The 16,106-nt window shown below is 56.2% G+C and overlaps 1 protein-coding gene across 1 annotated transcript in view; it reads left to right on the plus strand.

Annotated features, from left to right (window-relative positions):
- The window catches only part of FHL2 (four and a half LIM domains 2), a 28,431-nt gene extending 17,011 nt beyond the window's left edge, over positions 1-11,420 (plus strand). Inside the window, exons 3-5 of the mRNA XM_016199472.2 lie at positions 1,135-1,304; positions 5,486-5,672; positions 10,863-11,420. Coding sequence (XP_016054958.1) covers positions 1,135-1,304; positions 5,486-5,672; positions 10,863-11,014 — 509 coding nt within the window. The 3' untranslated portion in view covers positions 11,015-11,420. The remainder of the gene's footprint in view (positions 1-1,134; positions 1,305-5,485; positions 5,673-10,862) is intronic.
- Positions 11,421-16,106: the final 4,686 nt, after the last annotated feature.

Raw genomic sequence — 16,106 nt, forward strand, 5'->3', positions numbered from 1 at the left:
TCGGTGAGCTTTGGGATGTAGACAGCTGGGACAAGAGGCCTGTTCTAAATGAAAAGTCACCCTCTGGGCCCACGCCCCCTGGAAGTCAGTTTCGTGCCATTTTCCGGGCTTGTGTGACACCCCACAGTGCGAGGGCTCACCAGCTCGTCTAAGGGACGCTGAGGCCGTGTGCAGAAGCACCGCAGCCTCGGAACAGGCTCGTGGGTCACTCACCCTTTGCCAGGCTTCTGGGTCCTCACTTGCTTATTTGAATCGGAGAAAGACGCTCCCTTCTGGAGAACTGGTGTAACGTGCAGATTGTTAGAAGGGACTTTGCTGCCCCCTGCTGGCAATGTTTTTCAGTGCTTTTGCAGGCCTGTGTAAGTGGCGCCTCTCAGATGTGCCCCCCCCCTCCCACCCGCTCTGGGCTGGAAGTGTCCACTGGATCCCCTGCTAGGGACAGGACCCTTTCCCGAGCACTGGTGTTGATATGAGACTTAGCTCAGAAGACACCAAGAACGAAGTTACATGGTCTTGCTTGGGATCCCTGTATTCATTGACATCCTAGGCTGCTTGATCAGAGGGAAGGTCAGAGGTTAAAAGAGTAAGTGGTTGCCCTGGCTGGTGTGGCTCAGTGGTTAGAGTGTCGGCCCACGGACTGAAGGGTTCCAGGTTCGACTGCAGCCAAGGGCTTATACCTCAGTTGCAGGCTCAATCCCCAGCCCTGGCCAGTGAGCGTGCGGGAGGCAACCAGTTGATGTGTCTCTCACATCGATGTTTCTCTCTTTCGCTTCCACTCCCTCTGAAAAAGCAACGGAGAAATACCCTCTGCTCCAGAATTCACATTCCATAGGGTTAGTCTGCACTGTGCAGATTTCTCTTCGTAGTTTGTGATGCCGGGAGAGACAAGAATGTTATTTCATGTCACGTGCGCACAAACATACTGAGTGCATACAGCTGTTGTTCCAGGAGCTGGGTGTACAAGGGGCCACCTCCCTGCCACACAGAAATTACCCCCATTTAGAGGCAAGCCTTTGAGGGCAGAAGCCACTCGCTGTGGTCACAAGATGAGATGGGAGCAGGTTCTCAGGGCAGACGGCTGGGACCCCCAGCCGGTCACGTCACCACATGCTCTGTTCTTGACTGTCACCACAGGTACCCGCAAGATGGAATACAAGGGCAGCAGCTGGCATGAGACCTGCTTCATCTGCCATCGCTGTCAGCAGCCCATCGGCACCAAGAGCTTCATCCCCAAGGACGAGCAGAACTTCTGTGTGCCCTGCTACGAGAAGCAACACGCCCTGCAGTGTGTGCAGTGCAAAAAGGTACCCAATTCTGAGTCGGCCTGGGCCACGGCCCCGTCAGCTCGCCCTCCCTGAAGGACATGACACGCGAAGGGCATGAGTTATGCCTCTCTCACCCTGTTCGCACACCTGGCCCGTTGGGCCTGTGTTCTAGCCTTTGCAGACGTGAGTACTGCTGTGGTCGGACATAACAAATTCTTTATTCCTTCCTTCTTCCGGGACCTTCCCAAACATTTGCTCACTTAGGACGTGACGTTAAAGAGAAAGGATTTACTCTCCCAGAGCTGTCTCTGCCATACTGCGCTCCTTGAAGAAACAAGCAGCCAGAAGCCAATGGCTAAACTTAGTGGGAGGGAGGGGGGTAAGGGGAAGGCCTGCCCCGTGGGCAGGGGCAGGTCATCAAGTGCACTTGCCAGTCGAGCACGTGCTGTCGGTTGTGGCTCCTTTAGGTTAAACAAGGAAAAGAACCTGCAGCTGTAGGAAGCCATCTCCTTCCCCCTATCCTGTCACCCCAACATCTGTGCCCTTCGGGGTGCGGTCTAGTTTGCTGCGGTGTCCCTGCTTACGCAGACCCAGGCCCCGACCCCGCTAGGACTGCGCCAGCCTGCGGGGCTGTGCCTGTCCACCGCCACCATTGCCCTGGCAGTGCCAGCTGTGGGACTTCGTGCAGACTGGCTCCTGTCCCGTTACCATCTATGCTGTGTCACCGTTTCCCCAGCCGGTGCCCGGCTGCCTGCACGTTTCAAAGGGCAGATGTTACTGGCTTTCTTTGGTCTCTCCCCCCCCCCCATTTCCATTTTTTCTTGACGATTATTTTGAAGGCCTTTTCTCCCTGCTCCCCCCATGCTGCTGCTGCTTACTCCGTCCTAGGGGGGACCCTCTTCTCTGCTCACTCCCGTTTGGTTTCATTTTTCTCACCTCCACCCGAGGGAAGTTCATCCTAGTTGCTCCCTGCCCTGGGCCTCCTTCCCCAGCTCACTGTCCCCTTCACGTGGGGAAATGCAGGCGCGCGGCCTGGGCTGCACGCCTGTGTTCGCGTGTGTGCACGTGCGTGTGCATGTGTGCTGTTTGACACGTGCCAGCCTTCATGCCAGCAGCAGCCCTTCCTGCCACCGTGATAGGCACCCTGGGCACGGGGGACCGAGGGTGGAGGGGACGGACACAGACTGGGCGGAAGTGTTCTCTGATGTCAGACGTTCAAGGCTGTTGACAAGTGGGCTTTGGGAAAGTGCAGTCGCAATAGCGTGTATGCCGGGGGCTCCCCGAGTAAGCTGAGGAGTGGGGGCCAGGGTGGTGTTCAGGGGACATTCTCTCAGAGGGCCAGCCTGTGCTGGGGAGGGCGAGGGAGTGTACTCGGGACGGAGGAAGCCTCACACATAGCGCCTTCTGTAGTCCCATAGGTACCTTGCCGTCCAACATATTTTGCGTAAGTTCTGTGCCTTAGAGGAGCACGTAGAGGATAATTATTACCGGTTTATGGTTTAATGGAGAGAACACAGGATAGAAGGAAGCCCTGAACTCTAGTACTGCCTTTGCCATGAACGAGCCATGAATTCTCAGGCAACTCATTTAATTTCTCTGGGTCTCAGTTTACTCATCTGCGAAATGGGTATAATACCTGTAGGGCCTAGAGGAGGAACTGGGTGATACAGTGTTCAGAGAGGCACCACCGCAGTGCCACGAGAGGCATTTCACCGTCTTCACGGCCATTGCTCTGCCACCGGAGACCCAGCGGACGCCGCTGATACCTCCCTCAGCCCTGTCCTTCATCCCTCTGTTAACTGGATATGAAAAGCAACAATAAAAAAGGGAAATAGATCAAGTTGAGGTATTGGTGACCCGTTCTGGTCTATCTGGCTTCTCGCACGAGTTCTAGAACCACAAGAGGAGGAGGCTTTGGGCTTGTTTTCCCCTCCTCCCCTGGAGCCCTTCCTCCCCTGCCGCCCCCCCCTTCCCTGCAGCCCCTCCTCCCCTGCAGCCCCCTCCTTCCCTGCAGCCCCTCCTTCCCTGCAGCCCCTCCTCCCCTGCAGCCCCTCCTCCCCTGCAGCCCCTCCTCCCCTGCAGCCCCTCCTCCCCTGCAGCCCCTCCTCCCCTGGAGCCCCTCCTCCCCTGCAGCCCCTCCTTCCCTGCAGCCCCTCCTTCCCTGCAGCCCCTCCTCCCCTGCAGCCCCCCTCCCCTGCAGCCCCTCCTTCCCTGCAGCCCCTCCTCTCCCGCAGCCCCTCCTTCCCTGCAGCCCCTCCTCTCCCGCAGCCCCTCCTTCCCTGCAGCCCCTCACCCTGCAACCCCCTCATTCCCTGCAGCCCCTCCTCTCCTGCTGCCCCCCTTCCCTGCTGCCCCCTCCTTCCCTGCAGCCCCTCCTCCCCTGCAGCCCCTCCTCCCCTGCAGCCCCTCCTCCCCTGCAGCCCCTCCTCTCCTGCAGCCCCCCCTTCCCTGCAGCCCCTCCTCTCCTGCAGCCCCCCCTTCCCTGCAGCCCCCTCCTTCCCTGCAGCCCCTCCTTCCCTGCAGCCCCTCCTTCCCTGCAGCCCCTCCTCTCCTGCAGCCCCCCCTTCCCTGCAGCCCCTCCTCTCCTGCAGCCCCCCCTTCCCTGCAGCCCCTCCTTCCCTGCTGCCCCCCCTTCCCTGCTGCCCCCCCTTCCCTGCAGCCCTTCCTCCCCTGCAGCCCCTCCTCCCCTGCAGCCCCTCCTCCCCTGCAGCCCCCCTCCCCTGCAGCCCCTCCTCCCCTGCAGCCCCCCCTCCCCTGCAGCCCCCCCTCCCCTGCAGCCCCTCCTCCCCTGCAGCCCCTCCTTCCCTGCTGCCCCCCCTTCCCTGCTGCCCCCCCTTCCCTGCAGCCCCCCCTTCCCTGCAGCCCCTCCTCCCCTGCAGCCCCTCACCCTGCAGCCCCTCCTTCCCTGCAGCCTCTCCTCCCCTGCAGCCCCTCCTCCCCTGCAGCTCCTCCTCTCCTGCAGCCCCCCTTCCCTGCAGCCCCTCCTCTCCTGCAGCCCCCCCTTCCCTGCTGCCCCCTCCTTCCCTGCAGCCCCTCCTTCCCTGCAGCCCCCTCCTTCCCTGCAGCCCCTCCTTCCCTGCAGCCCCTCCTTCCCTGCAGCCCCCCCCTCCCTGCAGCCCCTCCTTCCCTGCAGCCCCTCCTTCCCTGGAGCCCCTCCTCCCCTGCAGCCCCTCCTCCCCTGCAGCCCCTCCTCCCCTGCAGCCCCGCCTTCCCTGCAGCCCCTCCTTCCCTGCAGCCCCACCTCCCCTGCCGCCCCCTCCTTCCCTGCAGCCCCTCCTCTCCCGCAGCCCCCTCCTCCCCTGCAGCCCCTCCTCTCCCGCAGCCCCCTCCTCCCCTGCAGCCCCTCCTCCCCTGCAGCCCCTCCTCCCCTGCAGCCCCTCCTCCCCTGCAGCCCCCTCCTCCCCTGCAGCCCCCTCCTCCCCTGCAGCCCCTCACCCTGCAGCCCCTCATTCCCTGCAGCCCCCTCCTCCCCTGCAGCCCCTCATTCCCTGCAGCCCCTCCTCCCCTGCAGCCCCTCCTCCCCTGCCGCCCCTCACCCTGCAGCCCCCCCTCCCCTGCAGCCCCCTCCTCCCCTGCAGCCCCTCATTCCCTGCAGCCCCCTCCTCCCCTGCAGCCCCTCCTCCCCTGCAGCCCCCCCTCCCCTGCAGCCCCGCCTTCCCTGCAGCCCCCCCTCCCCTGCAGCCCCTCCTCCCCTGCAGCCCCTCCTTCCCTGCTGCCCCCTCCTTCCCTGGAGCCCCCCCTCCCCTGCAGCCCCTCACCCTGCAGCCCCCTCCTTCCCTGCAGCCCCCCCTTCCCTGCAGCCCCCTCCTTCCCTGCAGCCCCGCAGAGCCAATCCCGAGGTGTCTAACCTCCTCCACAGCAATGACTAGACCGAGTGGGACAGGGGTCATTACAGACAACCAGCCACGGGCCCAGGGCTGTGAGGAGTAGGATTAGGATTCAGGCCTGCCTCCTCCATGCAGGCTCCTGGCTTCACACTCCAGCAGCACCTCCTGCCCGACACCTGCACTGTCATAAGAGTCCGGTATCCTCTGAGGGGTGGAGGGCAGAGATCCACGGGCTTGTGTCACTACCAGGAAGCTAGGTCCGCAGCAGTGGACTGTGAGGTCGAGGAGCAGTTTCTCAGGGACCTTCAACCACACTGGACGCTTCCCGGAGGCAGTGGGCTAAGAGCAGGCCCCTCTGCCTGGGAACTGACCCTTGCCTTCCTGCCCCCGCAGCCCATCACCGCCGGAGGGGTCACCTACCGGGAGCAGCCCTGGCACAGGGAGTGCTTTGTGTGCACGGCCTGCAAGAAGCCGCTGTCCGGGCAGCGCTTCACGTCCCGGGACGAGTTTGCCTACTGCCTGGACTGCTTCTGCGACCTGTATGCCAAGAAGTGCGCTGGGTGCACCAACCCCATCAGCGGTGAGTGTCTCCGTCCGCTCTGGTGGCGGCCCTCTGCCCCTCTCCACGTAGCCTCTGAAGGCTGACCAGGTATGAAGGTCCGCAGGTGAACTGTTTACAAGGGGAGACCTTGGAGATACTGTGGATTGGGTCCCAGACCCCGCGCGGTAGAGTGAGTCATACTCTGCTGGTGGGGGGTCTTGCCTTCGATTTGTAAAAAAAAAAACCCAGTGAGTGTGAAGTGCAGTAAGGAGTCTTCGTAAAGTGGCGTCCGCCTGTGCTCCCAGACTCCAGGCCTCAGGAGGGTCTGAGTCCGCCTTTCTGCCTCCTCTCCTCTCCTCTCCTCTCCTCTCCTCTCCTCTCCTCTCCTCTCCTCTCCTCTCCTCTCCTCTCCTCTCCTCTCCTCTCCTCTCCTCTCCTCTCCTCTCCTCTCCTCTCCTCTCCTCTCCTCTCCTCTCCTCTCCTCTCCTCTCCTCTCCTCTCCTCTCCTCTCCTCTCCTCTCCTCTCCTCTCCTCTCCTCTCCTCTCCTCTCCTCTCCTCTCCTCTCCTCTCCTCTCCTCTCCTCTCCTCTCCTCTCCTCTCCTCTCCTCTCCTCTCCTCTCCTCTCCTCTCCTCTCCTCTCCTCTCCTCTCCTCTCCTCTCCTCTCCTCTCCTCTCCTCTCCTCTCCTCTCCTCTCCTCTCCTCTCCTCTCCTCTCCTCTCCTCTCCTCTCCTCTCCTCTCCTCTCCTCTCCTCTCCTCTCCTCTCCTCTCCTCTCCTCTCCTCTCCTCTCCTCTCCTCTCCTCTCCTCTCCTCTCCTCTCCTCTCCTCTCCTCTCCTCTCCTCTCCTCTCCTCTCCTCTCCTCTCCTCTCCTCTCCTCTCCTCTCCTCTCCTCTCCTCTCCTCTCCTCTCCTCTCCTCTCCTCTCCTCTCCTCTCCTCTCCTCTCCTCTCCTCTCCTCTCCTCTCCTCTCCTCTCCTCTCCTCTCCTCTCCTCTCCTCTCCTCTCCTCTCCTCTCCTCTCCTCTCCTCTCCTCTCCTCTCCTCTCCTCTCCTCTCCTCTCCTCTCCTCTCCTCTCCTCTCCTCTCCTCTCCTCTCCTCTCCTCTCCTCTCCTCTCCTCTCCTCTCCTCTCCTCTCCTCTCCTCTCCTCTCCTCTCCTCTCCTCTCCTCTCCTCTCCTCTCCTCTCCTCTCCTCTCCTCTCCTCTCCCCTCCCCTCCCCTCCCCTCCCCTCCCCTCCCCTCCCCTCCCCTCCCCTCCCCTCCCCTCCCCTCCCCTCCCCTCCCCTCCCCTCCCCTCCCCTCCCCTCCCCTCCCCTCCCCTCCCCTCCCCTCCCCTCCCCTCCCCTCCCCTCCCCTCCCCTCCCCTCCCCTCCCCTCCCCTCCCCTCCCCTCCCCCCCCTCCCCCCCCTCCCCCCCCTCCCCTCCGCTCCTCCTTACCCTGGACACTACCACAGCTAAAACGTCCCCTCTAACTCACCCAGTCACTGAAAACCTATGAATGGCCTGTTCTCAAGAGGTGGTTTATTTCTGCTGCGGTTGAATTACCTCCAAAACTGCAGCCTGTGAGTGTACGACAGCCTTAGAAGCACAGGGACATGGGGAGTTGCACCTTAGCAGCTGTGCTGGTTCCCGAAGCTGCTCCACAGAGCCTTGGAGAGACTGTCCCACCTCATCCAGGGCCCTGGCCCAGTGAAGGGCGCGGACAACCTTCTCGGTAGTTCTTTCATATCCCCCAAAGGGCTGGGCAAGGTGAGAGTCCACAGCTGGTGGCTGGCAGACCAGGCACTGGCCTCCACTAGGAAACACGAGAACTTCAGTGTGGGGAGCAGACGGCTGGTGAGACTAGTCTTGTCAGTGCTCACGTGTTGCCACCCAAATCGGTGACGAGGCTGGAATGGGGGAGTGGGAGACTCTACACAGCGCAGGAGAAGTCACACAACGTAGGGCTCCCGCTCTGTGGCAGGCCCCTGATCCGAGTCAAGGGAAGGTGGCAGGTGGCGGACACATGCAGCACACGGGCCTGGCCAGCGCCCCCGGGGAGCTGCACACCTCACCCCCTGCACTGTTCGACGTTCCTTTTCCCGGGCCTAGAACCAAGGTCTCCTGACTCGGCTGACTCGCCTGATATGCACTGATTCTCTGGTCTCGTGTAATCCAGAGATATCTCCAAGGGAAGTTATAAAGAAGAGAAGCATAGCGTTTAAATGTTTCTGTGTTAAGACGTCGGATGACCGCCGGTTACGTACCGGGTTTCCCTCGGCAGCCTTTCGAGGGGAAAGAAGTCTGCTGCCCTAGTGTGTTCCCCTTTAATGCCGTTTTGAGTAACGTCTGTGGAAGTAAATGTTACAAAGCCTTATAAAGCCACATAATCCACGTAAAAGCCCTTCCAGCGTGAAGTGGGAGGCGTGTGTGTTCATTGTAGTTACTACGGATGTAGCGCTGAGAAGAGCCACTGGAAAAGCAGAATGAACACTTGGCTCCAGAGGAGGAGAGTTACTTGTCTGAAGTGCAGAGACCGATGCTCAGAAATCTTCCCAACTGCAGCTAAAATGTACCTGTAGCCAGAGCCCCTAACATCTGCGCGAGATTGAGAGTTAGGTTAAGTGTCTAATAGAGCCTTCCTGAGTACTTTTTTCTTTAACAAAACTTAAATGATTTTTGTAAGTAAATTTGAATCAATATTTTCCAGCTTCTTCTGAGCAGCGGTGCTGACTTCAGTCACTCATTATTTAGAGCTCACATTTGCACACTCGCCCGCTCACCCACTATTACTTGTCACTCCGCCCCGTTCAGAGCTCATGTTTGCACACTTGCCTGCTCACCCAGTTACCTGTCCCTCCAGAACCAGAGCTCACACCACCCTCAGCACGCACAGGTGTGGTGACCATGCAGGTCACCTGACGTGGACATTTCCCCGTTCAGGGGGAGCAGGCGACGCTCTGCCTTCTTGTTGCGACTCATTGGAAATCAGGGTCCTTTTCGTGGTGTGTTTAGTAACGTTTTCTGCAGTTTTGTGCTTTTGGTTGGCGCTTGCCCTGTCCAGCGTGGCCCGAGGACAGTGCCGAGTGCTGGGGTTGCTGAGCCAGGCAGCTGTGAGGTGCCTCGCGAGTTAACTGAGCTTCCTTCGGGCTTGAGTTACCGCGTCGTTGGCCACACACTCAATGCAATTCGTCAGCACCCTCCTATTAAATAAGGTCTTGAGACAGAGAGACAGAGCGAGGCTAGGCACTGATGGCGAGGCCTGGCCAGAGGCTCGCAGGGACCTAACCTGTGCTGCTCTGAGGAGCAGGGGCTCAGTGTTCACGTGGCTTTTATACGAATCGTGAGAACTCCCTGCGCAGCCGCCTGCCCTGAGGACTCGGCCCCTGGGCTGCCTTCTGATCTCGCATGTATCACTTGTCCCCTCTGCTGTCATTCCGAGGACATGGAGGAACTTCTGAAGGAGGCTTCCAGCCTGGAATGGCTGCCAGCACAGCTCCTGTCACTACCACCCTTGTCCCCCTGCCAGCCGCCTCCTGGCCCCGATCTACAATCTCCTGCGGAGCAGGACTGAGGAGGGAAAGGAGACATGTGGGTGGTGAACCCGCTGGGGCTGCCTCGCTGCTCCCGGCTTCCCGCTGGGCAGAGCCCCGGGAGGGGAACAAGTGCAGCCCGGGCCCCGCGGCTTGGTTGGTTGAGCGTCATCTATACGCTGAAAGGTCTTGGGTTCGATTCCTGATCAGGGCACATACGCAGGTCTCAGGTTCCATCCCCGGTCGGGGTGCACACAGGAGGCAGCAGATCGATCTCTCTCTCTCTCTCTCTCTCCCCCTCTTTCTCCCTCTTTCTTTCTCTCTCTAAAAAAAAAAAAAAAAAAAAGGAAAGGAAAACAACTATAGGCAAACCTTGGAGCCCTTGCGGGTTCAGTCTAGACCACCGTAAAGCTAGTGTCACAATGAAGTGAGTTGTAATCTTTTTGCTGCTGGAGGGTCTTGCCTCTGATTTATAAGGAACGCAGCCCTGGGAAGCGCAGGGAAGGAGGCGAGCCTGGGTCTTCCCGCTCGCCCGCAGCGCCTGTCCCTAAGCGTTGCCCTAACCACTGTTTTTCAAACTTGGCAGCACGTTCAGAACACGTGGGGAGCTTTAAAAGTCACTGCCCTCTGGGTCGTGACTTACTTGGCCATGACCTGCAAGCTTTAGAAGCTTCCAGATGATTCAGGTGTGCAGAAGAGTTTGAGGCCGCTGGCCTCCATCACTGGTGTGTTCTGCCTCGGGGCTAGGTCCTGTGGTCTGTAGGCCTTTCATAGTGCTTACGTGGGATTAGAGAAAATCAGTATTCTAGTGACAATGGTTATTTATTGTAACTCTCTTTTAAAGCTGAAGATACTTGGGAGAAGCGGGTTGGAAGCGTTGCTAGTGTAGCAGGGCTGGCTGGTCTAGAAAGAGCACTAGCACTTGTGTTACAGGAGGCGTCCAAGGCCCAGCCCTGCCACTGTCCAGCTGAGGGAGGATGGGCTCCAAGGCCTCACAGGGAAAGAGATTAATGCCTAACGTGAGCCTTGCCAGTTGAGTTACAAAAGCAACTAACTGACGTTCGATAAATTACAGACTTCTGGTAGGCTGAGACCTCAGAGTGTTACCAATGGAGAAGTCAGGGTGGTGGTTCTGTTTTTAACATGACAGGCTGACCCATTATTTCAGGAAGAACTAACTCTTGGTAATTGGAATTCATGATCTAAATTCCATCCGAATCAATCCCAGCTCTAAGAAAATCATGGACTTGGTTTCACTTTATTTACGAGGGCTCAGAGCCAGTCCAAACCACAGCTCTGTTGTGATAAGCAGCCAGTGTACCTTAAACATCTGATAGGAATTAGTCATCAAACCAGAGTCAAACACCCAAATTGAAATGGGTTCCTACTTTTTTGTTTAAAAGAGGAGACAGTTTTCTCCGCAGTCCCTGCATCTTCGTGGGCGGCTCCCGGCTCCTCTCAGCCCCGGCTCCCACCAGCCTCAGGAGACCTGCCTTACCCAGCTCCTGCCCCCTCCCTTCACGCTTCTGTCACTCGTCCCACGATCGGCCCTCTGCCGAAAAAGTCCATCCCCTCCTGTCACGCCCACAGAGCACTTTCTCTGTGAGGTCTTTCCTGGCCATTCCGGAGAAAATCAACCTTTTCCTCCTCACCGTCCCTCAGGGCTGACTACGACCGTCCCTCCTCCGCTCCTCACCGTGTCGCTTCTCCTCTAACAGGACTCGGCGGCACAAAGTACATCTCCTTCGAGGAGCGGCAGTGGCACAACGACTGCTTCAACTGCAAGAAGTGCTCCCTGTCTCTGGTGGGCCGGGGCTTCCTCACCGAGAGGGATGACATCCTGTGCCCTGACTGTGGGAAGGACATCTGAGTCGCCGGGTGACGCTGGCCACGCAGATCTGCGTTTCCTTCCTCTGGCTCCCCGGCCGCGCCAAGGCTCCCTCTGTGCTTCTCAGTGATGCTCACGTCTGTGTAAACCTTTCCATCCTTTGTACTAGTCAGTCCCAGGGCGGGAGAAAAACCCTATGGAAACCCTAGCGGGGAAGATGGTTTTGAATTTTTATAATCGAGCAAGGCAAATCCACGAGCAGACTTCCTGTTGAATGTCTTTGGACGTGTATCTTTCTTTCACCGCCTATTTAATTTTTAAGTGCAATTAACATATCACGAACTTGAAAGCAATGGCGAGCTGGTACCCACGGCTGCGGCTGTAGCTTCCTTTGTGTAGGGCCCGCAGCGAGGTTGTATGACTTGCAATAAAGTGACCCGGCACAGTGTGTGGAGCAGTGAGTGCCTGTCGAGGTTCTGAGCGTGAGCGACACTTTCTGCATGCTCCCCGATGGCCGTCTGAAGTGCCGTCCTGGTGGGCTGGCTTGTGAACTAAACTGTCTCACACCTCATTGAAAAGCCTCGGTCAGCACCACACCCTCTCCCCCCCTCCCTCGCTGCTTTCTCTTTATTCCCCTCTCCCAACTTTCTTTCTCTTGGAATTTAATGCTCTGCCTTTGATGTAGTTACGTGAGCTCCTGATGTAGTTACGTGAGCCCCTGATACAGCTGATGAGACTGAAGGTAGTCTTGGGGGCCACCTGACAGCTCAGAGCTTCCCCATCGTCATGGATCCTGCTCCGACGGGTGAGGGGCTGCAAGACACAGCACCTCGAGGCCAGAGATGGCGTCTCGTTCTGTGTATTCTCAGCGCCTGAGCAATTTAGGGCACACTGGAAGCCTGTCAGTAAGTGTTTCTGCAAAGAAGAGAGAAAAAGGCAGCATCGCTGGTCTACAGACAACACTGAGCTGCTAGTTGGGCGTCTGTAAGTCACCTTGGAAAGCAGGCTGCACACCTGAAAGCGCCAGCCAGCCTGTGAGCTAGGACAGTGCATGCTTCCCTTTCCAGAGCAGTAGCAATGTCACCCTTTGGTCCTCAGTTTTCCAAGACGATGCCTTATGGTATAATGATACCGTGAGACAGAAAAGCCCGGTGGGGATCCAGTCCGGGCCGTGCTGAGCATATGCCAGTCAGTTCCTTGGTCTGCGTGCTGTCACTGTGAGGGGTGTGTGACCACGTCTGAGCCAGGCCTTCCAGATCTAAGTTAGCTGGAGGTTTAAAAAGAATCAATCCACCTTTGTTAGTTGTTTTGCCATCTTCTACTTCATAGTATAAAAGTAAAAGCATTCCTGCAAATGTGCTTTTGAAAATAAAAATAGCAGAATTCCAAAAAAAAAACAAAAAAGGAATAGCTTTCCAAATTTCATTATGCAACATCTTACCTGTTCCTTATTTAAACCACAGATACACTACACGTATCCAACCTTAAATTACCTAGCTGGTCAAGAACAATAAAGATCTTGGTGGCGAGCAGTTACAAGGGGGCTGGTAACGCTGTGATGCTAGTAGCAAAAAGCAAGTGGCAGACCAGCCAGAAGTTTAACAGAAAAGCCAGGGAAGAAGAGCCCTCATGGGGTCCCACTTGTCCCTGGGGGGTCGAGGAGGCTGGGTATGGACTAGGCTGCACCCGCTGAGGAGCAGACTGAGGGCATTCTCCAAGCTTAGCAGTCGTTAGTGCTAAGGACCTCTGGCCTGGCTGAGCACATACTGTGCACATGTTCAAAGGCCTGCAGGAAACCATGTTGGAAGAATGAAAGGAACATATATAATAATGATTATCAGAGTAATAATACCAATAAAGAGTAAGCATTAAAAGAAGAGCCAAATGGAAATTCTGGAGCCTAAAAAAAGTACAATAACCAAAGTGAGAAATTTACTAGAGGAGCTTGAGCTAGGAAGAGAAATCAATGAACTTGTAGATAGATCAATAAAGATCATAAAATTCGAAAAACAGGAAAAAAGAATGAAAAGTGGAGCCTCAGAGAAATGTGAACCACCATTAAGTTCACCACCGTGCAAAACAGGAATACAAGAGGGGAGAGAAAAGGGACAGAAAAAATATTTTAAGAATTAATAGCTGAAAACTTACCCAGGTTTGATGAAAAACATTAACCTAAAAATTATCTAAGAAGCTGGAAAAACTCAAAGCAGGAAAGATGCAGAGACATCCGTACCCAGACACATCATAGTAAAAATGTTGAAAACCAAAGATAAAGGGGAAATTCCTGAAAGTAGTGAACTAAGATTGGAGCCCCCAGTTAGACGTACAGAGCCCGCAGGGCCTCCACCCCAGCACCACCCAGCCCCTGTCAGCTGGGAAGCACCACCTTGGACAGTACTTCCGACTGGCTCCAAAATAATGCAGTTCTGTGATAAGCCACTTTATGAACAAGACTTTTTATTAAGCTGAAATAAAACACACAAAATTGCATAATACAGATGTTAGCAGGTAAGACTCAGTGATGGAGACAGAAGTCAGAACAGTGGCTACCTCTGCCGGGGAAGGGACAGGAGGGGGCTCTGGGAAGCTGAGGATGCTCTGTGTTGTGGTTGGCGAGCTGTCACCCTGCCAGGTCCTGCACGTGGTCTGCTTTCTCTTACTAAGTTGAATTGGAAACAGCATGCCCATCCATCTGCAAGCGGGGTGGTCCACTATCTGGCCTTTACAGGACGTTTGCCGACCCTTGCACTGTATCTTGATCTGGGGAGTGGTCACTCACACACACACACACACACATGTAAATTCACTAAGCTGTACATTTTAAACTTTACAATATTTTATGATATCTCAAGACAAAAAATATGTTATACTTTTTATAGTTTCCTATACTGGACAGTTAATCTACAGCTTGTCTTCTTCCCTTAAACATAGCAGGCAAACTTGCTTGATTTTTACTTGATTAGTCTAATACCTGAAAACTCTGGGGTCGGTGTCTCCCACCTGATGTTTCTGCTGCATCTCACAGTTGGCACAGGGTTTCCCTGTGCACCGGGGTAGCTCTGGCCTGCACCAGTCACCTCTATAAAAACTACCTGCAGTGTTTCCTGAGGCTCAGAGGTGTGTCTTCCTGCAGAGAGCTGCGCTGCCCCCAGCTGGAGCTCCGCTGGGCTGGAGCTTCTTCCCAATGTCACGTTCTGGGTCCCATTCACCATCCGGGCTGTCAAATTTGGCTGCAAATCTGTGTGAAACCTGCTTGCTTGCTTCCAGCCCCCACCTCGCGTTGCCCCTTCTGCCTCTCCCTTTCCTGTTCTTTCTTTATATTTCCCTGTTCATTCTTTCTTTCGCACCCCCCTCCCTCCCTCAGCAGGGCAGGTTGACTCTAATCCACCTGTGTCACGCGGGACAGCTGCTCTGCGGGCTCCTAGCTGCTAGGTTTCCTGTCGTGTGGGCGCAGGGCTGTCTTCTCTCCTTTAAGCACATTGGTTGATAGTGCACCAGACAAGCAGCCTACTTAGCCGGGTCCTTGTGGTCTCTCAGATTTTTGCCTGTCAACTCTTTGGGGTTTTGGGTTTTTCGTTCACTGGGGGGGATGTGTTTTATTGAGATACGTTGTAAGAGCACAGAGGAAGGGCATCTTCATATGGCAGGGAACTTCCAGGAAAGGGTGACAGAATGCCCTCTGGGATCCCACACTAACAGCAACAGCCCCACCTCTCCCCACCCGAGAGCCCCTGAGCCACAGCACAGAGTAGGCTTGCAGGGGGTGTTCCATGAATGCTGACATTAAGGAGGGCCCAGGCAGTGCTGCTTCCCGGGGCAGCGGAGAACTCAGGGCTGAGCTCTGCTCCTCAAGGCAGAGCAGCCAGTGGGGAAGTTTGGCTTGTTGGCTCCATTACAAGAGGCTTCGCGCAGAAGGGGCAGGAACGTTGCTGAAGCAGGGGGCTGCAGCTTAGAGGGCCCGGATGAAAAGGGGGTTGGGAGGCAGGTAAGGGGGCCAGTAAGGCATTTGGGGGCGGGGAGTGAAAAGAAGGAAAAAGAAGACAGATGGTTCTAAGGGTGCAGGGATGTCCAGATGTTCTCCAGGGCCCTGGGTGCTCCTGACTCCCAGGTGCTGGCTGTGCAGGCCCGGCTTGGTGTCTTCCCCACACAGTGATCTTTGGAAATGGCCTGGGAGGAAGGGGCTGGACTCCACGTCAACAGAGATCTCCAGGCCCTCAGAGTGGACCACGACGTCTTTCAGGGTCGAGGTGCATCTGGGCACTTGGGCTCGAACATACGCAGCAGGTCCAGGATGTCACGCACCAGGACAGCCACAGGGGTGAGCGTGTCCCCTGCACACCAAGACCTCTTCGGAAGCTGCAAGAAGAGCTTCGTCTCCTCGGGGAGCGCCTTCAAGTACCCAGGCTTCGGTTTCTCAGTCAGGGCCAGAGCAGGCCCTGGCCGGGCACATGGGTGTCCATAACCTCATCCTCCAAATGTCCTTGCGCCGTCCCCTCTCCCATCTCCCCAGAGCTGTGCTTGTGGGCAATGCAGCCAAGGGTGGTGCTGCTCTGCGTGAGCCTGTGAGCCCCACGATTCAGTGGGCTGTTTGGGGAAGTCCAGGCGAGCTTGAATTCTCCACTCAGCGTCTGGCTCCCTCTGTGATCTTCCTGAAACTCTTAACCCATCTTAAAATCAGGCAAAAAACATGCAACAAATCAAATTGAGGGGCATTCTACAAAACACCTACCCACTATGCTCCCAAACTGTCAAGGCCACCAGAAATTTGAGGAGTCTGAGAAACTGTCACAGCCCAGGCGAGTCTGAGTTATTATGAAGACTAAAGGTAAGGCGAGACCCTGGGACAGGACATTAGCTAACAATGTATCGATATTTACTCACACCAACGCACATTAGTGCCAGAAGCTCAACACTGCCTCAGCCATATTTCTATACACCTCAAACTCTACAAGGCTTATGTTTTAAAAGTTTATTTTAAAAAATCATGTAACAGGGAAGAATAGACGTAACAGAAAGTTTAGCTTGGTGTTTTTATATTTATAAAACTACCTTTAATCATAACTCACGTTTTACAGCCTTCTAAGGTTTAATTATTAGTCAAAGAAATATATTTTGGTTCAAACTATTTACCCAA

This window comes from Miniopterus natalensis, chromosome 13 (genome assembly GCF_054644295.1).
Source record: "Miniopterus natalensis isolate mMinNat1 chromosome 13, mMinNat1.hap1, whole genome shotgun sequence".
NCBI classification, from domain to species: Eukaryota; Metazoa; Chordata; class Mammalia; order Chiroptera; family Miniopteridae; genus Miniopterus; species Miniopterus natalensis.